The sequence below is a fragment of the Corylus avellana genome, chromosome ca2 (genome assembly GCF_901000735.1).
Source record: "Corylus avellana chromosome ca2, CavTom2PMs-1.0".
NCBI classification, from domain to species: domain Eukaryota; kingdom Viridiplantae; phylum Streptophyta; class Magnoliopsida; order Fagales; family Betulaceae; genus Corylus; species Corylus avellana.
This window is the reverse complement of record NC_081542.1, coordinates 42,933,104-42,958,649: the sequence shown is the minus strand read 5'-3', so window position 1 is coordinate 42,958,649 and position 25,546 is coordinate 42,933,104. Positions and strand designations below refer to the sequence as shown.

Genomic DNA, 25,546 nt, shown 5'->3' with positions numbered 1-25,546 from the left:
TCCTTGAAAATCCACCTGAGTTCCTAAAGTAATAAACAATGTTAAAACCTGGGGGGTTCTGAAACTCAGCCAACTGAACTGAAAAAGTTTGTTTTTTTCAACTAGCTAAACCATCTTTTACAACAACATGCATTACCTATTACACTTAAAAGCGTCTATGGTACTTAAAAGCTTAACAGCCCTTATCAACTTTTACTTCATATGGTTCACAGACAACATTTATGTTTGTAAAACAAGGTAGCCAGAAGCCTTTTTGAAGTGAAATTTCAAATTTTCAATGTAAACTCTGAATAAATGTTATCATTAATAAACCAAAATACTTTTAGGCATTGGATTTTATGGAAACAGGGATAGACTGAAAAAAACATTGATTATCAGGTTCTAATGTGCTGTCATTTTTTTTATGAAATCAAAGAGCTCAATTTTGAAAATTATGTCCACTGATCCCATCAACCATACTTTAAGTACCAAAACCTCTTCAAGAGTAAATTGCTATGAAGTAGCTAGAAAAAAAATATCCATATATATATAAACGAAACATTAAACTTATGGGATGGTGAAAAGATAATTCCTCATGATAATTAAAATAAAGATGGTGTGAAGAACCCTCGTACAATTGCTTATTTAACCATAAAAATCTCTCACAATCGCTCCAAAAAAAAATACGGGTTAAATGTAAGTGTATAAATATTTGAGAAAGACATCTTTGACAAGAATAAGCATAAAGTATTATCTCAACACATATATGCTGCCTTGAAACACAATTGGAACAGATATAGAAAGATGGGCCCTCAAGCCTTGTCAACAATTGTCCTATTCTTCAGATTCATTTCCTCCCTTGATAGAAACTAGGGTCTCCATGTAAGTAACCAACTGCATCTCCTTCGAGTCACTATGTCCATGAATTTGGAGATCAGTCATTTGTTGGGTAGAGGGGTCATACAAGAACAGTTGTCCGCTATCAATTTTAGTCAAGAACATGGTGTCATTCTTCCAAAATCCTAATGGTTGGTGAATTCTTGCAATCGATGGTCCAATAGTAAAAAGCCTATTCCAGGAGTCCTTAACACCAACTTTAAGTAACAACCATATATCAAATCCAATCTCCCACCAATTTTCATCAATTGGCAGCAAAGCAACCATGGCTATCGATTCATTCAACACCAAAAGGGCTTGCCCATTAACATTATCTGGAAGTAGTGTTTTTAGGAATACCTCATCGCTCATGTCAAATGACAAAACAAATAAGTCCCGTTGATTAACATAATCAACATATGCCAGCCAAGAACCCATCCCAGTGATGTATGTCATCGGAACATCTTCCACAATAAAACACTGGGGTCCATCAACTTTTCTCCAAGAATCGGTGCTTAAGCTGTATACCTCTTTTTGGTATATGATTTCTTTAACGTCCTTCATAAAATAGATGTCGGAATTGCATTCATACATACTATCAAAGTTGATTATCTTGTAGTCATTAGTTTTGGCATCAAAACCAAATCCCATACCTTGAATATGGGTGTAATAGCCAGCGGGGGCGAAGATGGGCAGGTTTGATTCGGGGACAACCTTTGTTTCTCTAGTTGTAGGGTTCCATATAACAACCTTCAATGTATCGTAAGCGTGGAGACAAACGAGACCATTGCAAGAACCCACCACAGAAATACTAAACATCTCGCCAAATGGCTCACCGTTCCTAAAATACTGTGGAGGTAGAGGCTGTGTAAGGGGGGATACTTGGAGTTCTTCATAAGAAATCGTGGATACAACATAATCGTCCATTGTTTTGTTGCTCGTTTTAAGGAGAAGGTGGGTGTTGCTGTTGTTGTTGTTGTGTAGGAGGTGTTTCCTTACGAAGTTTTGGTGTGTGATGAGAGCGTACCAGGATTTGCAGACGCACTTGAAACGCAAGAGAGAGACGACCAGAAGCCATAGCAGAATCTGCGTCACCAAGTCTTCAGGCAATTCGTTGGCCATTGGTTTCTCTGTTGCTTTAGGGTTAGAGAATACGAACGCCAAGCCGCAGGGTTAGGTTTTTTTTTCGAATATTTATTCTTATCAATTTTTTGTTTCCTTTTTCCTTTTTCGGTTTGTTGTTAACTTGTTATGGTAAGTTAGTTATATCGTGGTGGCTGGTAGGTAATACGAATTATAATTAATAGTTATATTTTGCTGGAAAATTATATATACATATTATTAAATTTTTTCAATTCTCATTTAAATTTAAATATCATAAATTAGGCAACTACATTATTATTAGATATTTCTTTCTATTTTCCCAATTTAACATAATTAGGTTATATATTTAAAGAGGTATGTGAGATATATTCAACAAAAGTATATTAGGTTATTTATTTATTCAAAAAAACTTTTTTTCTTTTTGTATTTTTAAAAAAAAATTTAGTTTTTTTTACAATTATTTTATTATTCTATTTGTTAAAAGAATAGGGGTATTATAGGAATATAAAAAAATAAGTGGCATTTTTGATACATTTCGGTAGTTTGGGAGAGCTATATTGCAAATGACTAGTAGTTTGAAGTTTTTTTTATATTTTTCCCTTGTTTTTTTGTTTTGAGAGAGAAACAAAATAAATAAAATTACTTCAAAAACAAATCCATTCATGCGTTGCTTTTTTATTTTGAGAAGAAAATAAGTTATTTCATTTGTTTAATGAGACCAAAAAACTTCTTTTTTTTTTTTTTTTTAACCCTTAGATATAATGGATGGTCAGATTGAAAAATTTGAACTCAAATTCTCTAAAAATTCAAGGGATCCAAATCCTTGTTTTGGCATTCGCCAGGGTGAGGCCAGGTTGGTGAGAGTTAAGCCCAACCCCAAATTGGCAAAAGTTTAACTTCAATATCTGTCTTTTACGTTGAGAGTACATTACGATCCCCTCTTTGTTGAAACTAAAAACCCTACGAAGCTCTCTACCAGTTACCCGATGATGATGATGGCCAACGAATTGCCTGAAGACTTGGTGACGCAGATTCTGCTGTGGCTTCCGGTCGTCTCTCTCTTGCGTTTCAAGTGCGTCTGCAAATCCTGGTACGCTCTCATCACACACCAAAACTTCGTAAGAAAACACCTCCTACGCAACAAGAACAGCAACACCCACCTTCTCCTTAGTACGTTCAACAAAACAATGGACGATTATGTTATATCCACCATTTCTTATGAAGAACTCCAAATATCCCTTACACATCCTCTACCTCGAACGTATTTTGAGAACAGCGAGAATTTTTGTATTTCTGTGGTGGGTTCTTACAATGGTCTCGTTTGTCTCCACGTTTACGATACATTGAAGGTTGTTATATGGAACCCTACAACTAGAGAAACAAAGGTTGTCCCTGAATCAAACCTTCCCATCTTCGCCCCCGCTGGCTATTTCACTCGTATTCAAGATATGGGATTTGGTTTTGATGCCAAAACTAATGACTACAAGATAATCAACTTTGTTAGCATGTATGAACCCATTTACGACGCCTATTCTATGAAGGACGTTAAAGAAATCAGATTCCAAAAAGAGGTATACAGCTTAAGCACCGATTCTTGGAGAAAAGTTGATGGACCCCAGTGTTTTATTTCGGATGGTACATTTACATACACCACTGGGATGGGTTCTTGGCTGGCATATGTTGAAGACCCGAAGTTATTTGTTTTGTCATTTGACATGAGCGATGAGGTATTCCTAAAAACACCACTTCCAGATAATGTTACTGGGCATAGCCTTTTTATGTTGAATGAATCGATTGCCATGGTTGCTCTCATGCCGGTTGATGAAAGATGGAGGGAGATTGGATATGATATATGGTTGTTGCTTAAAGTTGGTGTTAAGGACTCCTGGAATAGGCTTTTTACTATTGGACCATCGATTGCAAGAATTCACCAACCATTAGGATTTTGGAAGAATGACACCATGTTCTTGACTAAAGTTGATAGCGGACAACTGTTCTTGTATGACCCCTCTACCCAACAAATGACTGATCTCCAAATTCATGGACATAGTGACTCGAAGCAGATGCAGTTGGTTACTTACATGGAGACCCTAGTTTCTGTCAAGGGAGGAAATGAATCTGAAGAAAAGGACAATTGTTGACAAGGCTTAAGGGCCCATGTTTCTATATCTGTTCCAATTGTGTTTCAGGCAGCATGTATGTGCTGAGATAATATATTATGCTTATTCTTGTCAAAGTTGTCTTTCTCAAATATTTATACATTTACATTTAACCCGGCTTTTTTTTGGAGCAATTGTGAGAGATTTTTATTGTTAAATAAGCAGTTGTACGGGGGTTCTTCACACCATCTTTATTGTAATTATCATGAGGAATTATCTTTTCACCATCCCATAAGTTTAGTGTTTCGTTTATATATATATTGATATTTTTTTCTAGCTACTTCATAGCAATTTACTCTTGAAGAGGTTTTGTTACTTAAAAGTATGGTTGATGGGATTAGTGGACATAATTTTCAAAATTGAGCTTTTTGATTTCTTAAAAAAATGACATAGCACATTAGAACCTGATAATCAATTTTTTTCACTCTTCCCCTGTTTCCAACCATCTTTTAAGCTTTTAAGTCACCACATATGCTTTAAGTGTAATAGGTAATGAAGGTTGTTGTAAACGATGGTTTAGCTGGTTGAAAAAACGAACTTTTTCAGGTCAGTTGGCTAAGTTTCAGAACCCCACCAGGTTTAAACATTGTTTATTACTTTAGGAACTCAGGTGGATTTTCAAGGGTCACTAAGGAATAGGTAAATGGGATGTTATACCCTATTTGCTAACCATTGTAACTATAGGATGATTAGAATGTTTGAATATTAAGATGCTGCAACTTTTGTGTCTAGTCTTCTATGGCACCAAACGCGTAGTGAATAATATCTTTGCATGCTGCTGGTCAATAGAAGCTAGAAAGCAGCAATGAGTTGCAAGATTCAAAGGCAAAGATTTGCAAACAGTTTTGGAGGCTAGAGCATTTTCTTTTTGGTTGGTGAACATCTAATTTCCTTTACAAGCTTGCCAAAGGTTAATGAGAAATTATAAATCAGTCTTTATGGGTTGGGTCTATTGATTTTGTTTGACGAATTGTAAATGCGTAAAGGAAACTTAACTCTTTTTTTCTTTTCTTTTCATGTGCTGTATTTTATCCCTCCTTTGTATGAAGAAGATGACCTTGTTTTGGAACCAGTTCATAAGAAAATATGAATATGAAACTGTAAATAGGTGCAGATATAGGTTTTGATTTTCAAAATCCTAAGAGTGTCCGAATGCCAATGTATTACAAGATGAGGAGAGTAGCATGACATATAATTACTATTCCCATGAGATATTGAATTATTATTATTATTATTTTTTGATAGGTATGAGATATTGAATTATTGATTACTGAAGGTGTGATTTTGAGTTTATTGAGCAAGGTTGTATGGATTAGAAAATAAGAGTAGTTGTCTAGATTTTATAAAGCACGTAGAGACTTAAGAGTTTTGGTGGTGTTCTTCTTTGTTGCCAGTGATTGATTTTCCAAACATACTTGAGTGTCATGCTTGGTTTGATGCAAACATAACGGTTAATAGCTATCAAGAGGAATGTTATTTGAATTGACAGTGTTGTTTTGAGTTCTCTTGCTTGTCATTAAGATATCATAAAGTATGGTCTTTTCAAAGATTTAGTGGTTACTATTGGCTGTATTTTCGGTATTTGCATAAAGTAGATTGACAGATTTTATTGGACTGACGTGTGTCTGCATGCTGCGTAAATTTTTTACTGCTAAATTGGATTTTGGGAATGGTTTGTGTTATGAGGGCCTCGGCTGTGTCAAAGCAAATGTTAATATGGTTCTTCTTTTTTTACCTAAATTTAATTGTTTTTAAATGTTAATATAGTTCTTCCTTTGAGCCAGTCCAATCGTAATGTTCGAAGTTGTTCAGTGTCTAAGTGCACATATAAAGTATAAACAATTCAGCAATTGTGTCAAAAAGTTGATGAATTTTAGTCCCAGAAATTGTATCAATGCGCCTGGTGCAAGATTTTAGTTATATAATTTTGTCAATGGATATGAAAGCACTTCATATTGTCTTCTGGAATTCAAAACCCCAACAGCAGCGGCATTTGAGCAAAGAGAAACACTAGGATGCAATATTTACCAACAAAAATGCGTGAAAAAAGTCAAATAAAAATAAGAACAGTTGAGTAAAGGAATTTCCTGTCAGGTTCAAATCTGAAATAGCTTCCTGGAAAACGTTTCTTCCACATAGCATTATGATATCTAGGATAGCTCTTACATATGACAACTCTGTTATTGTTCTTATTATTACATGTGCATTAAGCCTTCGCTACTCTACCATCCTCTTATTAGTTTCTTTTCTGAGAGCTTTATTCATGTATTATCTTTACACGCATGCATGAACACATGTCGAAAAAGCCTTCATATTTCTTGCAAACAGTTCTGTAGACAAAATTCTAATGCGTTATTTTCATTTTTTCCTTTGTTGACTAGTTTTCTAACCTTGATCATATGCAAAATTCCTTCTCGTATGGTGTTTGTGATATCTGCTATAGATTTTAGATTAGTTTGTAGATATTCGCATGTCCAGTCGATGTTGCGGTAATGTACGCTTATCTGGTTTTGAAATGAGGTTTTGTAAGGATGGAATTAAGCTGGGTTTTCCCGCCTCTAAGATTAATTGGCTTATCTAATTTGCAAGTGTTGGTTGCCATTGGAATTTTAGCTTTGAATTGAGACATCCATACCCTTTGTGTATGCTGTTAAAGTCTTTTCCCGACCTCTAAAGAGTGAAGAAGCACAAATGGATGCTTCCTTTTCTTGATTCACCTGACATATTGACTGCATAAAGGTGCTGTCTAGTCCTCTAGTTTTGTTGATTTGTATGGTTTTTTCGTTTAGGAGCTCAATCGTTACATGTCCTGTACTATGTAAAAGCTTACCTCCACTGCATCTTTCGATCTTCATGAAGTACAGTTGCCGCCAAATTTTTTTACTGTGTAGGCTATGTCATATATGTTGTGGCTTCATAGCAAACCTTGTTTCAAATACAGTACTAGGGCTCTAATGTGGATAGGCTCTTAAACATTTAGGATGCATGAATGATGTAATTTGATTGTTATCTGGTGATTGATTGCTACTAATAACAGGCACCACATGTGGTCGTACAGATTTAATGGTAGATTTACAAAAAATATGAGTAAGAGATACATGTGTTGGTCTTACAGATTTAATGGTAGAGAGTAAGAGATGGATGTGTTTCTCCTTATACAACCATCAACCCATTGCAATTGCAATCCCTCTTACCAAAACCCATCTTTATTTGCAAGGCATCAAATGCTAGCAGAGGGCATTGCAATTGCCATTTAAGGTTGTCACCATAGACTCTTCAAATAGGCATTCCTTTGGAGTTGCTCACCCTAAACCTCCACCTCTGGTGGCTACAGAGGAGCTAAAGCACTTCAAAGAATGTGTACTTTTTTTTTTACTTATCAAAAAAAAAAAAGAATGTGTACAAGATGCCTCTAGAAAGGCCAGGTATATTTTATTCATTCTATTGCAAGTTCCTATCACATGTTATGCTTTTAATAACATGAGTGTCTTTCATTAAGAAAGAACACAATTCGATGCTTCATGATTGAAGCAGAATGAGCATGTTTCATGATTGAAGTAGCAGTAACAACTTAGGAATTGATTGGATAACAACGGTATCTATTTGGGAATGGAAGAGGAAGTAATGGCACGAGTCATGATGCATGGAATTTGGTATAAATGAAATATGTCTTCTACCTTATTGTAAATAGGATACCATTACATGAAACAATGAAATATCTTCTTTTAAGATGTTCATATTAATAGATAGAAAAATATATATGAATGTATTTCTATATTTAAAAGAAGAGTAAAAAAACCACGTATCGTATGGTCCTTTCTTTTTTGAACATGTTCTCTGGTCACCTGCATTTGTCCTAATTTTAGAAAGTCTTCATAGACCCCTGAGCACATTTTGACATTCTTCTAATCAATTATTGTTGCATGTTGTAGTATTAGAACATAATTATTAAAGGATGAGAAGACTACATAAAAGTCCAAAGTCTATTATACTTCCTTCCGTTTCAAATGTTACCAAAGTTCATTCTACTTCACATTCTAACCGTTACAGAAAATGAATAGTCTTAATTAATGTGGTTTTATTTAATTGTTTATGATTATTGTATAGTACATGTTGTGATGTACTAATGAGACTGCGGTGGTTGCTGCCAGGGATAGAGCAAAAATGTTACGTGAATCCATTCTCAAATTGGACAAATATAGGGAAGCCTTAAGCTTAAAGAATCGACCGCTTAGTGATCTTTCATCAAGTGAGAGATCTGGTGGAGTAAACTTAGCAAAGATGGGAAGCCAGATTCACAGAAACTCTCATGCCACTGTGACTCAAAGATTGGAGGACAGAACCAAGAGTATTGGGTTGAATATTAAGATTTAGCTCTCATCTATTTCTCTAATATTCAGCCTTCAACTTTGTTTGCAAATTACTTTAATGGGAGTGACATTAAACTTAGAGGGGATAGTTTTTAAGTCTGTTAGTCTGTTATTGTTACTCTTTTGTCGATTTATTTTAATCTCATTTAGAATCATTTTGTAATGAAAGATTAAATTATCTCTTATGTCTTATTTGAATTTAAATGGAGAATTGTTTTTTTGTTTAATTTCTTAAATGGTACATTGACTTATTTGTGCACATACATACTCCCACACAATGTTACCAGAAATCTCTTATCAACTGTTGGTTGATGATTGAGTGATTCTAAGTTGCGTTCAAATACAATAAGCACTCAAAAACTTCCGTTGAGCAAGATTAGCTTTCTTCTATTTATTTTTCTTTTATGTTTGAATTTCTTTGCAGGAAGCTTGGTTGGGAGCCTAAGCAACGGGAGAGTCATCTAGATGCAATGTTGAGAGGAGAGATTTTGACTGCCTTAGCTGTGTTTGGACATGATCTGACACTAAATGAAGCAAGTAGGCGTTTTCATGCTTTCTTAGATGACAGAAATACATCACTTCTCCCTCCTGACATAAGAAAGGTTGGTGAAGGAAACATTGGGCAATTTCTAGTATTCCTTCATTTACATTTTACAATTCCAATGGATGTTTATGGACTTGGTTTGCAGGCAGCATACGTGGGTGTAATGCAGAGAGTCAGCACCTCAAACAGATTAGATTATGAATCTCTGTTCCTCAAGCCCCCCTGAACTTCCAGCTGATTTTGCTGACCCCCCTGAACTTCTAAATCTCTCATTTTAGACCCTTAAACTTCCATTTTCTCTCACTTTAGACCCCTCTATTAGTTTTCAACGTTAAATGCCCATTATACCCCTACCCAGCCCACTTGAAATTCCGAAAATACCCAAAACTATAGCACCCACCCCAGCCCAAAACGACACCGTTTTGGGCATTAAAATTATATATATTTTTTTCTTTTTTTTAAAAAAAAAAAAAAGAAAAAGAAAACGAAAGGGGAAACTTCAAAGGTCCAGACTTCCGATAATTGAAAAACCCCCTCAGCCAAAACTTTCATTTAGGCCCAAACTTTGGTTTTCTCTCATTTTAAGACCCTTGCAACATTAAACTTCGTCGTTTTAGATTGGGTGAGTGGTATTAATTTAGGACCTAAACGGCCCGTGGTTTAATATTAAAAGGATTCGTAATCAAGATAGAACAAATGAAGTTTAAAGTCGAAAGTCAAATTAGTGGAAAATTTTAAAAGCGAAAAATATTAAAATATTAAAAAAAAAAAAAAAAAAAACCAACTAGCGGAGGTGTTGTTTTAGACATTAAAGTATTTTTTTTTTTTCTTAAAAAAAATAATAATAATTAAAAAAAAAAAAAAAGTGAAAGAGAAAAGTCGGAGTTGACTCAAACCACCAGAATCTTTCTGCAAAGAATGCAGCTTCGAGGGTGGTTTGTACCCATGAAAATGAGGGTGGTCAAGGCCACCAAAAGAGCCATAAAAAAAAAAAAAAAAAAAAAAAAAAAAAAGGGTTTGGACTTTTGAGTGTTTGGACCACCCAAAGGACCACAGAGATTGATTTAAGGCCACCCTCTAAATTACGTGGGGGTGGCCCGAAACCACCCAGGCCCATGGGGTGGTTTTTGGCCACCCCAAAAACTAGAAACCATCCACTTTTTTTTTTTTTTTTGGCCTTTAAAGGGTGTGGGACCACCCCAACAGCTATGAAAGGTGGATTCACGACCCACCCAGAACCAGTAGCCAGGGGGGCTCCCGACCACCTGGACAAAAAATGAGATTAGTCCGAGGAAGCCACTTGCATTTTGTACCAAAGGGTGAAAGGCGGAACTTCAAATCTTTCTCTTTTTTTTTCCTTTTTTTTTTAATGTTTGCTTTAAAAAAAAAAAAATTTAATGCCCAAAACGACGTCGTTTTGGGTTGGGTGAGTGTTGTAGTTTTGAAGCCCAAAACGGTGTAGTTTTAACGTTGGGGTATTATGGGTATAAAAAAGTCAAACCGTTTAATTTAACGTTAAAAACTGATGGATAGGTTCAAAGTGAGAGCAAATGGAAGTTCAGAGGTTTAAAATGAGAGATTTGGAAGTTTAGGGGGGTCTGCAAAATCGGCCGGAAGTTCAGGGGGGCTTAGTGAAGTTTCCCCTAATTATTATAAATATGTTTTTTCCATGTTGAATTGGGTTATTGTAAATGTGTTTGATTGTTCCGTGCCCAATACTATTTGTTCATATTGGAACTTATCATATCTAAAGAATATTGGTGTTTTTCAATCTTTTTTCTCACTTGTATCCCTTCATTAAGGGTGAGTATGCAATCCTTATGACATTGTATGTATTTGATTTTCTTTTATGAATAGAATTTTTGTCTCCATTTCTAATAGCTGCCGAAGCCCACAAAGACATAATTGATATAAAAATAAAATAAATAAATAAATAAATAAATAAAGCATTTACCATTACTATTAGCGACGACATGGGTAAAAAGCATTTACCCATTAGCGACAACATTATATACTATATAGTCGTTGCTAATGAACATATTATTAGCAACGACAATGTCGTTGCTGATATGTGTATCATTAGCGACGACATAAAATTGTCACCACCGATGATGTGGTAATAGCAATGACAAGCCATCTTATGGGAGGTCATTTTAGTGACTACTTTTAATGTCATCAGCGACAACAATTGTCGTCACTAATGATTACTAATCAGCAACGACTCTAAATGTTGTTGCTAATGAGTCTTTGACGATGGGTGATGAAAGTTTTGGTCACTAATAGTCATTAGCGACCACTTTAAGGCCTTTTAGCGATGACTCAAAAGTCGTCGCTAAAGACTGTTTTTTTTTGTAGCATTAACTTTATATTGAAGGTTATAAAAGTGTCGTTTTACTCTACATCCAAAATGAAGTTATTCTCAAAATATAATACTAATTCACTTATGTGAAATTAGTATGTTTCCTAATTCCTGATGTGCTACTCAAAACAAAACCATGTATATAACAAATTTTGTGCTCCCAAATAAGTTTTTATTTTTTTTAAAAAAATAAAATAAAAAGATCAACCACATCAAGGTTTCAGGATATATAAACAATTGGCATTATCATCTATATGAAGAAAGGAAATTTCACCCAATTGCTATTACCATTATTACAACCAAAGCTTTTTGTTTTTCATGTTTCACTCATCTTTTGTTCATCCCAAACAAGAGATTGACCAATCTACCATTGAATATGTGGAACCACATGTGGTCTTACAGATTTAATGATAGATTTACAAAAAAATATGAGTAAGAGATGGATGTGTTTCTCCTTATACAACCATCAACCCATTGCAATTGCAATCTCTCTTACCTAAACCCATCTTTTTTTGCAAGGCATCAAATGCTTGCAGAGGGCATTGCAATTAAGTTTGTCAATATAGAATCTTCGAATAGGATATCTGCATTAAAAGCCCAATAAGACATAAAATACTTTATTGAAAAGCCCCCTAAAAAAAGAAAAGATAAAACCCTAAAAAATTATGTTTTAATATATTAATGATGGCAGCATCTAATTAGTTGATCAAACATGTTTTGAATTTATTTTTATTATTTTACTTTAGAAGGGATAAAAAAAAAATGATAAATAATGTAACTAGAGAAAAAAAGAAGGTAGAATTAAATTAATATCGCCAAACTTTTAATGCATCTAGGTGGAGCAATTTCAAGTCCCTCGAGTCTTTATTCCTTAACCATAACAAATATCCTTTTGAATTCTTATTTGTTCGGGTCCCACAATGTCTTAATTAAAATTACATATCTATGCACCAACTCATACCTATTTCTTACTCCTTTCTTTTATCTTCAAAGGGGGGAGGGGTTGAGCTTGACCAAACACCAATCTCTTCTCTCGTTTTGAGAAATTTCCTAATAGTATGAGTAGAATGATTTAGCTAAGGTAGTGTAAAGAAAACTAGAGCATGTTTTAGTTTTTTAATTGTTCATATTTAATTACAAATGGTCTATATTTAATTCTATTTTCTCTCTTTCTCATGAAATACGTAAAATTAAAAATAGAAAATTAAAAAACTTCAACATAGATACTGTAATTTTCTTTACATCAGTATGGTTTGGTTTACATTTCATTTGTTTTCATTTTTTTAAAGTACTCCTACTTATGTTTAATCAAAATTGACATTGCTTATTATTATTATTATTGGGTTAAATACAAAATTGATCCTTATGCTTTTGGTGTGTATCAAATTAGTCATTGTGTTTGCAAAAGTGATAAAATTAGTTATTGAGCTTTTTAACTGTATTAAACATGTCACGTTAGCCAATATAAAATGAGTGTTATATATATATATATAAAAGAAATAAAAAAAAATATATAGTAAAAATAACAGAGAAGAATATAATATACATATACGACAGAAAATCTCTCATTTATTTCAAAGAGAGGAGTATTGCATGGGATTATTAGCATCGCATTGATGGCCACATGAAATCGAAAGCTTTCCCCCATGGGGAAAATAGAGATAGATGTGGACCAAATTATAAGGCACTCTTACGTACTTACATACTATTTGTGGGAAAAGAATTGACAAATATTAAATGCCTGCATATGATATGCATGCATGCAGTCTGCATAAATATATATGCTTAAATATTGTTGTTAATATATATATATATATATATATATATATATATTTTCAAAATTGAATGCCAAACGCATCGGACTTAATATACAAAGAGAAAAATAAGAAAAGATTTCAAAACCGATCGAGCCATGATTCATAAGGCACCAATTAACCACCCTCGATCCATTGTGTTGAAACACTAAAAAACTAAATATATTTTGGCCTTGAAAATTCTACTAATTAAATTAATTAGTTGATGGGTCACAAATACATGCAATTGGATTTTACCTACTTGAGTGACATATATATACATAGAATTAAGTACTATATATATTTTTAATTGCATTGCCAATGCCTTAAACGGTTGTGGGAGTTTGAAGGAATGTGTATCATAATTAAGGACAACAATAATTAATTAAGGCCAGGGGGGCATCTTGATTTCCTTGCGTTGTCTCATGATTTCATTTTATCTTAAAGACATTTACCCAAATCTCCATTTAGAAGCCAAAGGTTGACCAACCTCTTTATCTCTCTCTCTCTCTCTCTCTCTCATTTCATTATTATTATTATTATTATTTTGGGTTTTTGAATATGTACGTCCGAATTAATTATGTGAGCTATGATGAACAGTATTTATGACATAATTAAAAAAAAAAAAAAAGGCAATAATATAATGTCCCCAATAATAAGTACTTCAATTAAAAAAAAAAAGTTACACAACATGGTTAATTAGAAACATGCATACTCAAATTACAGTGTATAAATTGATTTGCTCTCGGGTCATATCTCGAACATTTGTGCAGTATTGGGGGTTCGCCCAGTTCCGGAGGGCGGTTTGCATGCTATGAGTGGCGTTAGGTTATATGCACCTTTGATGGCTGCCTAATAGTAATTTAACGGGTATGATCCACCGGGAAACAACCCTGTTAGTTGTTACACAAAAAAAGTAGAAAATAAATAAATAAATAAGCATTAATGTAAATATATATTGATTAAACACGTAGTCGTAGGAGGGAGTTTTAGAAGAAGAAGAAGAAAAAAAAACAAATGTGTAGCAATTAAACCATTGTTCTGCAGTTCACCAAGCAGCTGATTGAGCCCGAGGTTAAGGACGAGGCGACAAGTTGTTTGAAAATAGTTAAGTGGAGAAAAAGAGGTATTAGTTCCGTGCTTAGTCCATTCGTACCCCCAGAAGGCTTTGTTTTGACCTTTTAAGTCAGGCCAAAGTGATATCATATTCTGGTAGAGTTGTGGGTAACTTGTCATCTACATATACATATATGCATATAACAAATGATGAGAAAATAAGAAGAATCATGACTATCCATAATTAACACTACTAAATTCTAATCACTTATTAGAAACTAAAATACATATATAGCATGCACAATCCCTTATTTGGATTGAATGGACGTGCTCGTGGAAAAGGGGGTCGAAAGTTCTGTGGCCATAGGCCATGTATGGTGAACGACCGAGGAAAAGGTCGCTGACATTGGTTATCAATTGAAACACTTTGATAGCAATAACCCGGTGGCCATTGCAGGGACAAGAGATAAAAATCAAAGGCGCCCAATATTATAGGTGGGAGACAGAAAAGAAAAACGAAAAACACAAATAGTGCTTTGTAAACACAACCCATTAGTCTTCCCATTTATGAAATTACACTCTTGTCCTTTGTTTTCCTACCCCGTGACTAGAGGTCTTGCCCACCGATTCCGGCGTCTGGCTACACCGGCAGAACGTATGCCCTCAGATGTAGATGGGTGTTGGGGTTTTTTGTGGGGTGAAGCCTCTAATATATACATGAAAAAGAAGGAAGGGCGGCGGCTAGCTATGGGCATTTTGGGGTTGGGACTTGAGCATGCCGAGTGATGTCAAACATCATGCCGGGCGTGATGCACGCCGGCTGATGTGATATTTTAAAATAATAAAATATAATATTTTATTATTATAATTATTAAAAAAAAAAAAAGCCGGTGCATGACTATTCAAACCCATGCCCGAGTAGGGTTTTCAAACCCATATAAGAACCGGGTCACGGGTATGGGTTTATTTAACCCAACCCGATATGAATCACTTTACAATTGTGACTTGTGAGAGATATTTTGCATCCCATTTCCCAATAACCATTTATCATATATATGGTACCGTTATTCTCTTTCTTATTCTCGATTTAAATGGCTCTGCGTGAAGTTGGTGAGCCAAAAAGGTTGGCTAAAGACAAGGCCTTAATTTTCCATTTTGCGGTCTTAATTTCCATCATTCTTAATATTGCATTACCGAAACTAATATTGTAATTCAAAAAAATGATGTGCTCCACGCTTCAGTTGTAAAAATTTGTTTCAGTTCCTTCTTCTCCAATCTTTTAGAGGAGAAGAAGTCATTTATTATTATTCTATACAAAATGGGACATACATATTCAATTTCCTACTCTCAACTGCGCAATAAAAATGATTATTAAATTTATACGGGTTAATCTATATATGATACATTAATGGTAATTTTTACCGTCACATCAAAGAGTAAACACTGAAAAGTTAAAAGTAAACACTTCAAATACGTGTAGCATTTATCTTATTTATTGGATTGGTTGTCAACAATATAATTTTTTAAGAGAATTCTTTTTTATTTTTTATTTTTCAAATAAAGTTTTTTTCAATACCATAAACGTCCTGGAATTCAGCCTTCACTCCAGAAAAAAATTATTTTACATTTTGCTGGAAATCTGCGTGATTTTTTTCTTTTTCTTACTCAGAGGAATATTGCTTCCAAACTATCATTTTATATCCAAACTACGTAAAAGTCAAGTCAAAATTGGAGGGATTGGGTTCAATATGGATTATACAACCACTTTTTGTGTATGTTTCTGATTTTAGATATCAGAAAATGATTATTAATTAGGTACTCTTTAGAGAACTTTTACAACTAATGCAAAAATTTACTTGATCTACAAAAAAATGAATCTCTGGTAGACGAATAGCTCAAATAATGTAATTAAATTATCTTTGCATTTATCATTTTTATTGCAGAACTAGCTAGATAGTTATCTTCTTTTTTTTTTTTGAAGAAAAACTTTACTGGTCTCATTAAAATCAATCCAAGATTACAGATTGCTCCCCCTGGATGGTCTCCGAGATACAAACAGGGATTTCTCCCAGCCACTCCCTATCTATTCCCATACCCGCAGCCAATTTTGCAAGGTGATGAGCTGCAAAATTAGCTTGGCGTCCCACAGAGTGACACTCCTAGAAAGTGAACTGGTTTAGTAGAGATTTCGCATCAGAAATTAGATGGCCAAATTTGCTCCAATTTTCTTCCCTCGAGTTCACTGCTTCTACCACATTTTTTGCATCACCTTCCAAACTTATATATTGCACGCCCATAAGCTGACAGAAACGGACAGCATTTACCATGGCCATAGTCTTCGCAGCTGTGGCATCCATAATTCCTTCACTGACTTTACACTGGCCGGCCATAAAAACTCCCTCATGGTCACGAACCACTACCCCCATGCCAATTCGTCCACTTTTACGATTGAGTGCTGCGTCCCAATTCACTTTCAGACGACCCCTCGGAGGTGTCTTCCACCTGACTTCCGCACTAGCCCTCTGACTCTGCTGCTCATTACTGTCTCCTTCTATAGCTTGCTCATATTCCAAAACTGCATTGGTAGCCCTCCTAATCAATATATTTGGGTGATCAAATTGTCCCCCATGGATCAGCTCATTTCTTCGGAACCAGATTTGTCGTGATATTCCCACGAATTTTTTAACTTCATCTTCAGTACAAGTCCTCATCACCTCTTCAAAAACATGGATAAACGCCGGCCCCTGCATTGAACTCTTCTGAAATTTTTTGCAACTCACCCCCCATACGTCCATAGCAGAAGGGCACGACCACAATATATGTATCGATGTCTCAGCCTCCAATCCACAAACTGGGCATAACGGGTCCTTTACAATTTTACGCCGCAAGAGGTTGTCCCGAGTTGGTAATATATCTTGACATGCACGCCATATGAAGTTCTTCTCCACATTTGGAATTTTTAACTTCCAAATCAGTTTCCATACATCACTCTTATGTAAACCCATTGAGCTTCCAGCCTTATCTCGATCTTCCACCTCTTTAGCCAGGTGATAGGCACTTTTTACCGAGAAGATGCCATTGGCTGTTCCCCTCCATATCAACATGTCCGCTTGGTTTGTACTGCTAAGGGGGAGAGATTGAATAGCTACAACTTCTTCCTTGTTGAACAACTGTCCGAGGAGTCTTGAGTTCCTCCAGCCAGAATCCTAATCAATTAAAGCACACACCTTGGAGTCATGAAATTCCGGGGTTGGGGGGGATTGGATCCTAAAGCTGTTCGGCAATTGTACCCACTTGTCACCCCAAATGCGGACCTTCGCTCCATTACCAATCCTCCAGAACAGTCCTTCATGTATAAGATTTTTCGAGCTGATAATACTCCTCCAAGCGTACGAAGGCTTCGTTCCCATAGAAGCATCCAACACCTCACACCTCGGAAAATATTTAGCCTTCAAAATCCTTGCCACTAGACTATCAGGTGATTTCCATAGACGCCACACTTGTTTGGCCAAAAGTGCCTTATTAAAACACCCAAATTCCCGAAACCTCATTCCTCCCTTCGCCTTATTAAGTCCCAAACGTCCCCAACTCATCCAATGGATTCGGCTATCATTAGTTTTGTGACCCCACCAGAATTTCTGCATCAAAGAGTTTATGTTTTTACATAACTCTTTTGGGATTTTAAACACTCTCATACTGTACGTCGGTCATACTGTATGTCGGGATTGCTTGCACCACCGCCTTCAGTAAAATCTCCTTTCCTGCCTGCGATAAAAATTTGATCTTCCAATCATTAAGACGTTTTTCAACTCGGTTTAGAATAGCCTTGAACTCCTTAATTCGAGACTTCCCAACCAACGCCGGAAGTCCCAGGTAGGTATCATATCTTTGGGTCGCCGGAATAGCAGCAATCGCGAGAACAGCTTCCTTGTCTGTAACCGTTGTATTTCGGCTAAAGAAAATTGCAGTTTTGGTAGCATTCAACTTTTGGCCGGAAGCTCGTTCATAAAGCTTCAAGACACCAGTCAAACGGTGCCAGTGTGCAACATTAGCTCTGCAAAACAATAAACTATCATCAGCGAAAAAAAGGTGATTCAAGCGAAGGCCCATCTTAGAGGTAGGAACACCCCTCAACGGTCCTTCACGATCCCCTCGGGACAGCAGGCCACTAAGTGCTTCCGCACAGAGAATAAAAAGGTATGGCGAGATGGGATCTCCTTGACGTATACCCCATGTGGGAATAATAGGTCCCACAGGGGTTCCATTAACCAACACTGAAAAATGAGCCGTACAACGCACATCATGATAAGATTAATCCATCTATTTGCAAACCCCATTCTCCTCATAACTGCCTCCAAAAAAGACCATTCCACCCGGTCGTAAGCCTTGCTCATATCCAACTTGACAGCTATGAAACCTTTCTTCCCATACATCCTACATTGCATGGTATGAAGAGTTTCGTAAGCTGCCAAAATATTGTCTGTAATAAGACGCCCTGGAATAAAGGCGCTTTGGTATGGTGAAATGATAGCAGGCAACACTTCTTTTAGCCTGTTTGCCAACACCTTAGAAATCAACTTATAAAGGACATTACACAGGCTAATAGGACGATAATCCGATACAGACAGAGGGTTACTGGATTTAGGTATCAGTGCTATATACGTAGAATTTAATTCTTTATTCATCACTCCAGAATTTAGAGAAAAAAGTACAGCATTGCAAACCTCCGGTCCAAGCAAATTCCAATTTTTTTTGGAAAAAACAAGCATTAAAACCATTCGGTCCCGGGGCCTTCATAGGGGCCATTTGATGGAGAGCAGTGCTGACCTCCTCTTCCGTAAATGGTCGCAGCAGCCTCATATTCATATCGTCCGTGATTCGTCGGTCGATGGCCCCTAAACATTCCTCCATGCAATCTGATCTTCCAGAAGTAAATAATTCTCTGAAGTAATCTACAAAAGCATCTCCAATGGCTTCTTGAGTCTCCATATAGTTTCCTGCTAGATCACACACCATTCGGATTGAATTGGATTTTCTTCGCTGATTTGCACATGCATGGAAAAAACGAGTGTTTTTGTCTCCATTCCGTAGCCACTCCACCCTCGCACGTTGTTTCCACTTGAGCTCCTCTAGCTCCATTAAAGACTGCACCTTAAGTTTGATATTTGCAATTTCAGCAGCAGACTCCGGTCCCTCCTGCGCTAGTAAGCCAGCCAACCAAGAACTCAGATTTTTAATTTCTGTTTCTGGTTTTTTCTTTTTTTCCTGCCACCTTTTCAGCTCCACTTTACACCTCCCAAGCTTTTTAAACAGGCCCCCCCACTCGCCAACTCGTGTGTGTCGTGGGTTCCATGCAGAATTTATAACTTCTGCATAGGTCCCATCCAACACCCATGATGCTTCGTGAATAAACCGGCGTTCTGTTCTTCTCCTTCGCCACTGTTCATGGAACACCACAAACAAAGGTAAATGATCAGAACAACTTGAACCCTCCACCAAAATTTCCGCCTGGGGGAATAGGGAGCTCCATCTATCATTTGCTACAGCTCTATCCAAACGTTCTTGAATAAAAGCTGCGCCCTCCCTACCATTATTCCATGTATATTTGGGTCCCCTAAAGCCCATGTCCACTAACTCACAATCTGCCAAAGTAGATTGGAAGTCAGCCATTCAACCTCTATTTTTGCCATTCCCTCCCCATTTTTCAGACAAAAAAAGGATTTCATTAAAATCCCCCACACAAATCCAAGGCTTAGGATCCAAAGTTGCAAGATATCGAATAAGGCCCTAAGCTTCTTTCCGTTTACTCGCCTCCGGGTGCCCATAAAAGCCCGTAAATTTCCACCATCCCATCGAAGGTTTTGTGCTTACTTTTGCATTAATATGACGCGAACTGTAGTTTTGAACCTCCACCTCAATTGTCTCTGTCCATAGGAGCGCCAACCCCCCACTTTTGCCAACACAATCAACAACTAACATATTGGGAAAACCCAACCTACTCCGAATCCGCTCCATTTTATTTTTCCCCATAATCGTTTCCATGAGAAAAACCATTTCGGGTTTCTTTACCTTCACCAAACGGCAGAGGTCACGAACTGTCCGAGGGTTCCCAAGCCCCCGGCAGTTCCAACTCATTATGCTCATTGCGGTCGGCGGGGCTGAGAACCAGCCACCGCCACTCCCGATCCAATTTCATTCTTTTTTGTTGCTTCCGCTAACACCGCTTGTGATGAGTTACGTCCCTTCTTTCCAGAGACAACTCCCCCTCCCTTAGCATCACCCGTCTTTCGTTTCCCCAATTGTTCCACAGGAGAAGACAAACTGGCCTGGGAGACACCATGGTCTCTCCTCTTCCAAGATAGTGTTTTTGTTTCCTTGCATGGGCCAGTTTTCTCACCCAATGACGTGTTGGCCATATTTTTTTCCACATCAGCAAGAGTTGGGCCAAGACATGCACTACCTGTTTCCCCCAATTCCACGTTGCTTTCCACTCCATTCTTTCCTTGAGAAAACGGCGCTCCCTCATCATAAATTCTGCCTTCTGATTTCGCATCCAGATTTGGCGTCTTTCCATTTAAAGTCCATTCCTCTCTTCCCTTTTCCATAACGGGTGGTACATGAGTAACGTCTTCAGTATTAGCATTAAATGGCGACATTTCTCTCCAAGCTGCAACGGATCCTTGCCCAAAGTAATTGATTCCTCCATGATTTCCGGAATTAGCATTAATACAGTCATAATGACCATCCTTTCCCTTCTCCATCGGATCTTTCCCCTTTGGATGAATTTCCGCCGTTGGATTGGCGGTTCCGTTTTCTTCCTCCATCTCCGCCGGCGTTCCATAGTAGGTTCCACTATCTTCACCGAAAGTAGTCTTTGTCCCCTCTCTAGCCATACTTTTTATTCCTGTCCCTGTTCGGTTGCCAAACATGGACTGATCAGTCTCCATTCTCTCGGACATTGCATCTGCTCCCCCACGAACTCGCCGGCCAGGTGGTGGTACCCTCAGCCACGGACCATATTCAGTTGCACTTCCTAAAACGCCAGGTCCAGGTTTTTTCATACACCCCATCCTGCCATGGAGCACAACGCCACAGTGAAAGCAAAAACGTGGGATTCGTTCGTATTGGAAATTAATCCATACTGATGAACCCTCAATTTTTAGCCTCCGGCCCCTAGCCAGTGGCTTGGTTAAATCTAATCTGATTTTAACACGTAGAAACTTTCCCCATCCAATACCATCTTCATCTGTGTCAACCTCCTCCACAAAACCTACCGTGGAACCAATCTGTTTCCCAACCTCAGTTCCCATACAAGCAAGGGGGAGTTTGTACATCCGCACCCAGAACGCCACCTTCACAAAATCGATCTGCTCCAACGGAGTGACTCCATCGAATTCTGCCACTGAAAATACGTTCCCTTCGATCACCCAAGGACATCCCTCGAGAATTCGAGTTTTGTCCCAGTAATGCTCGAAGTCGATTAAAAACGTGTTTTCCCCTACGACCCTGAGAGTTAGTCTGCCCGTTGGTTTCCACCACCGTATTAGTTGTGATCTGATTATATCTTTTCCAATGAACCTTTCAGTAAGTAGCTTCCCCACTAAGCAAGATTGTCCTCTGGAGACAATCCCTGATAAGGCTTCACGCTTAATCTCCACCTCCACCTCCTCATCCTCCGTCAGGGAGAGGTTTCCCCACAATCTAGACAGGTCTTCCTCCATTGAAACTGTCAAACCGTTTGCTACACCCTACGATTGTATCACCACCTTCCACAGCCCTCTTGACTTGGAAATTGTTTTCTTCTCCTCTAGGGTTTTAGAAGCCTAGAGAGACACAACCCTATCTCTGACTGTGTCCTGTCAAGATTATTAGCTAGATAGTTATCTAAACGCTTATTAATTATCAAGTTTTGACAGCAAATACGCAGCTCATGATCATCAAAGTAATACATTTTAGAGTTTTGTAATCATCTAATGTTAATTATTTATTTTATTTTTTTGGCATATGCACACAACAAAAACACATAACCATATATATTGCATTTTAAAGAGGCAACTCAGAACCTATTTCTTAATATCAAATCTCACACAATATATATATTCTAACATCTCCTTCAAATTCAACGTAGAAGATTCTTAAATCTTGAGTTTGAAATAAGTTGACAACAATCGGAGGCAAGGGAGTTAGGTCTTTAGCAACAATAGGCCAAGAATTTTCAAAACAAGACAAACTATGGGCCAAGACGAGAGCCAACAAAGGACCGAAATGAGGTGACCAACTATGAGCCTAATATGGTCTTGGGTTTTAAGCATTATCATAAAGGCCGTACAAATATGGTCCAAATTAATATGGGCCATATATGGAGCCAACTATGGATTAAAATGAGTTTAAGTTTTAAACAATAATGCAAATGCCAAAATGAGAGTCAACTATGGACTAAAATGAGCTTGAGTTTTAAACAATACTAAAAAGTGTAGAATTTGTGCCCACAAAGGTCTAGAAGTAGATTTAGGTCAATAAAGCACCAAATAAATAGGCCAACAAAGGGTGGAAAGGTGGGCAACTTGAGATCTTTTGATTTTTCTTTTCTTTTCTTTCAACTGATTTTTTTTTTCTTTGCAAATCTATTCATTTCTTTTTCTTTTTTTCTTTTTTATTTTTTATTTCCCAAATAAGTAGGAAACAAATCTGTATCAGATTTGTCAATCTTGTGAGCATTAATCTTTGTTGAGGTAAAGCCTAAGGTCTAACTTGTTCCAAGGGCACATACCACAACAATTATGTCTTCTTTCAAGTCTTAAGATTATGGACCTTGAAGATAATAATGATTTTTCATGAGCAATCGCTCAATTTTTAGGGAACTTGAGTAATTACAACGATGGAGAAATTGTTGAGAGCTATGGTGATCAAATGGTACTATTGGTTTCTAAAGGAAGCCAACGTTTATATTATAATCGAATTATTTATCTTGTCTATTCCATAGACCTTTTGGACCATTCTGCCATGCTTCAATATTCATCTGTCCGAAGCCAAAATAGAACAATATATACTTGGAACAGATCAATCTATGTTTCAAGAAATAGCTTCTTTCGCTGACCCATTCAAATTGACAAAGCTTTTGTTCGAACTAATCATTGAAAACTTGATTGTTACAAGAATTTCTAAAAATGAGAGTTGTTACAAGAACTAATCATTGACAAAGATTCTTTCATTTTCCACAAATGAGAGTTTTTTGTTGAAAATGAGAGAGTTGCTTGAGAGAGTTGTTTGAGCTTTCTCACATTTGATGTGATATAAAAGTGAGAAATATCAAACACGCAATGATTTTAGGCTACATCAAATGCATCCAATCCAATATCAAACAACTCTCTCATTTTCCACAAACAACTCTCATTTGTGGAAAATGAAATAATCTTCTACGTTGAATTTGAAGGGGATGTTAGAATAATAATAATAATAATAATAATAATTGTTGGAAATAAATTCACATTACAAGCCCACCAAATTTTGAGCCCAATGGCTAAGGATAGGCCCATGAAGATATTAATTAAATAGCAAAGGCTATTTAATTAATTAATAGTCTTATATTCCAATTAGGATAATATTGGGATAAATACGTTCTACTTATCTCTACAAGATGACTACTCAAGATTATCTCTACATAGTATCTGTTGAAGGTTTATCTCTACATGATAGCTATTGAGTTCTATCTCAACTTTGGACTCTCAAATCAATTCAAATAAGAAGATCCAGTCCAATTCTACTTCAACAGCCTAAGCCTATAAATAGGCCCCGACACAAGGTACTAAGGGATCTTGAATATTGAAATATTCTCACATATTATTGAGTTAGAAACTTTCTGACTTTGGCATTGGAGTGTCCCCGGGGAACCGGGGACCCCTTGACAATGTTGTCTTTTTTGTAGTGATTTGGAGTGCACGACGACGTATTGAAGATTCCGAAGAAAGCGCATCCACCGTGTTGAAAACGGTTCTAACAGTTTGGCGCCGTCTGTGGGAATCAACAAGTTCGTTTCTCATAAAAAAATTGTATTCATCACGGTGTGCATTGCTATAGCAGATCTGCCTCTTACATCGCAGATCCACCATTCACTGAAGCCCAAACGATCAGCCCATGGCAGTCACCGTCGGACCCGCTGGTTCTTAAAGTTACTGTTTGCCATAGACCCATCAGCGACGAACCTCCAAACTGGACTGCCGGGGACCACTGCTGCAGGCGACCCAAATTGCCAGAAACCCACTGTTGCAGGTCTCCGACCCAGCGCGCAACACGATCCGCAGCACCTCCAAACTGGACCGCCGTTCGCCGAAAGAACCTCCAAACTTGCACCTGTCACCGCCAACCTCCGGACTGCCGCATCGCCGACCTCCAGCCGCAGCATCACCAACCGCGGTCTCTGGGTTTCCGATCTGTCAACACCTGTGAAGGAAAAACGCTGTTGTGCGTAGAAGAGTCTGTGAAAAAGAAAGAAAAAAGAAAAGGAAGAAGAAAGAAGAAAAAAGAAAAAAGAAAAACGTGAAGGGCTGTACGTTGGGTGAATTTGGAGCAAAAAGGGGCGTTTGGTAACAGGTTTAATTCTTATCCAGCATATATTTTTATTCTGGTTTAGGAATAGGCTATCCTGATTTAAGTTTATATTCTTATTCTGGTTTAAGAATAGGCTATTCTGGTTTAAGTTTATATTCTTATTTTTGCTTAGGAATAGGCTATTCTGGTTTAAGTTTATATTCATATTCTAGTTGAAGAATAGGCTATCCTGGTTCAAGTTTATATTCCTATTTTTGCTTAGGAATAGGCTATTCTGGTTTAAATTCCAAATTTGGTTTCGATTGGTTGTGAGAATAAGGTAATTCTTATTCCAAATTATTACATTCCGGGGATACTCTATCTCGAATAAAAAGAACCGGGTATATCACTCCCGGATATTTCAAAAAAGAACCGGGTATATCACTCCCAGATATTTTAAAGAAGAATTGGGTATATCACTCCCGGATATGGCAAAGGAAGAGCCGGGTATGTCACCCCGGATATATTACCATCGGAGACAAGGAGAAAACCTTGGTTAAAAACAATTAACAGGAGACAACCCGGTAAAAAACAAGAAGATTTACCCCGGAGACAAGGAGAAAACCTTGGGTAAAAACAATTAACGGGAGACAACCCGGTAAAAAACAAGAAGATTCACCCCGGAGATAAGGAGAAAATCTTGGGTAAAAACAATTAACAGGAGACAACCCGGTAAAAAACAAGAAGATTCACCCCAGAGACAAGGAGAAAACCTTGGG

General features: G+C 37.1%; 4 protein-coding genes across 4 annotated transcripts; 1 reads left to right on the top strand and 3 right to left on the bottom strand.

Moving 5' to 3' along the window:
• Positions 1 to 813: 813 nt before the first annotated feature.
• On the bottom strand, positions 814 to 1,977 carry LOC132169843 (F-box/kelch-repeat protein At3g06240-like). Its single transcript, XM_059580796.1, has one exon. The coding sequence runs from the start codon at positions 1,975 to 1,977 to the stop codon at positions 814 to 816; it is 1,164 nt and encodes a 387-aa protein (XP_059436779.1).
• Positions 1,978 to 2,945: 968 nt separating this feature from the next.
• LOC132169842 (F-box/kelch-repeat protein At3g06240-like) lies at positions 2,946 to 4,100 on the top strand. Its single transcript, XM_059580795.1, has one exon. The coding sequence runs from the start codon at positions 2,946 to 2,948 to the stop codon at positions 4,098 to 4,100; it is 1,155 nt and encodes a 384-aa protein (XP_059436778.1).
• Positions 4,101 to 17,921: 13,821 nt separating this feature from the next.
• LOC132169841 (uncharacterized) lies at positions 17,922 to 20,384 on the bottom strand. The gene is made up of 4 exons (XM_059580794.1): positions 20,048 to 20,384; positions 19,068 to 19,882; positions 18,573 to 18,805; positions 17,922 to 18,294 (listed from the first exon to the last, which is right to left on the bottom strand). Exons 1-4 carry the CDS (start codon positions 20,382 to 20,384, stop codon positions 17,922 to 17,924), a joined length of 1,758 nt encoding a protein of 585 aa, XP_059436777.1.
• On the bottom strand, positions 20,381 to 21,961 carry LOC132169840 (uncharacterized). Its single transcript, XM_059580793.1, has one exon. The coding sequence runs from the start codon at positions 21,959 to 21,961 to the stop codon at positions 20,381 to 20,383; it is 1,581 nt and encodes a 526-aa protein (XP_059436776.1).
• Positions 21,962 to 25,546: the final 3,585 nt, after the last annotated feature.

Coding starts and splice junctions, on each gene's coding strand:
- LOC132169843 (XM_059580796.1), bottom strand. CDS start 1,977: ATGGCCAACGAATTGCCTGAAGACTTGGTGACGCAGATTCTGCTATGG.
- LOC132169841 (XM_059580794.1), bottom strand. CDS start 20,384: ATGAGCATAATGAGTTGGAACTGCCGGGGGCTTGGGAACCCTCGGACA. Junction 19,883..20,047: donor TTATGGGCACCCGGAGGCGA/GTAAACGGAAAG, acceptor CTACTTTGGCAG/ATTGTGAGTTAGTGGACATG. Junction 18,295..18,572: donor GCAGTTATGAGGAGAATGGG/GTTTGCAAATAG, acceptor ATTGTTTTGCAG/AGCTAATGTTGCACACTGGC.
- LOC132169840 (XM_059580793.1), bottom strand. CDS start 21,961: ATGGAGGAAGACCTGTCTAGATTGTGGGGAAACCTCTCCCTGACGGAG.
- LOC132169842 (XM_059580795.1), top strand. CDS start 2,946: ATGATGATGATGGCCAACGAATTGCCTGAAGACTTGGTGACGCAGATT.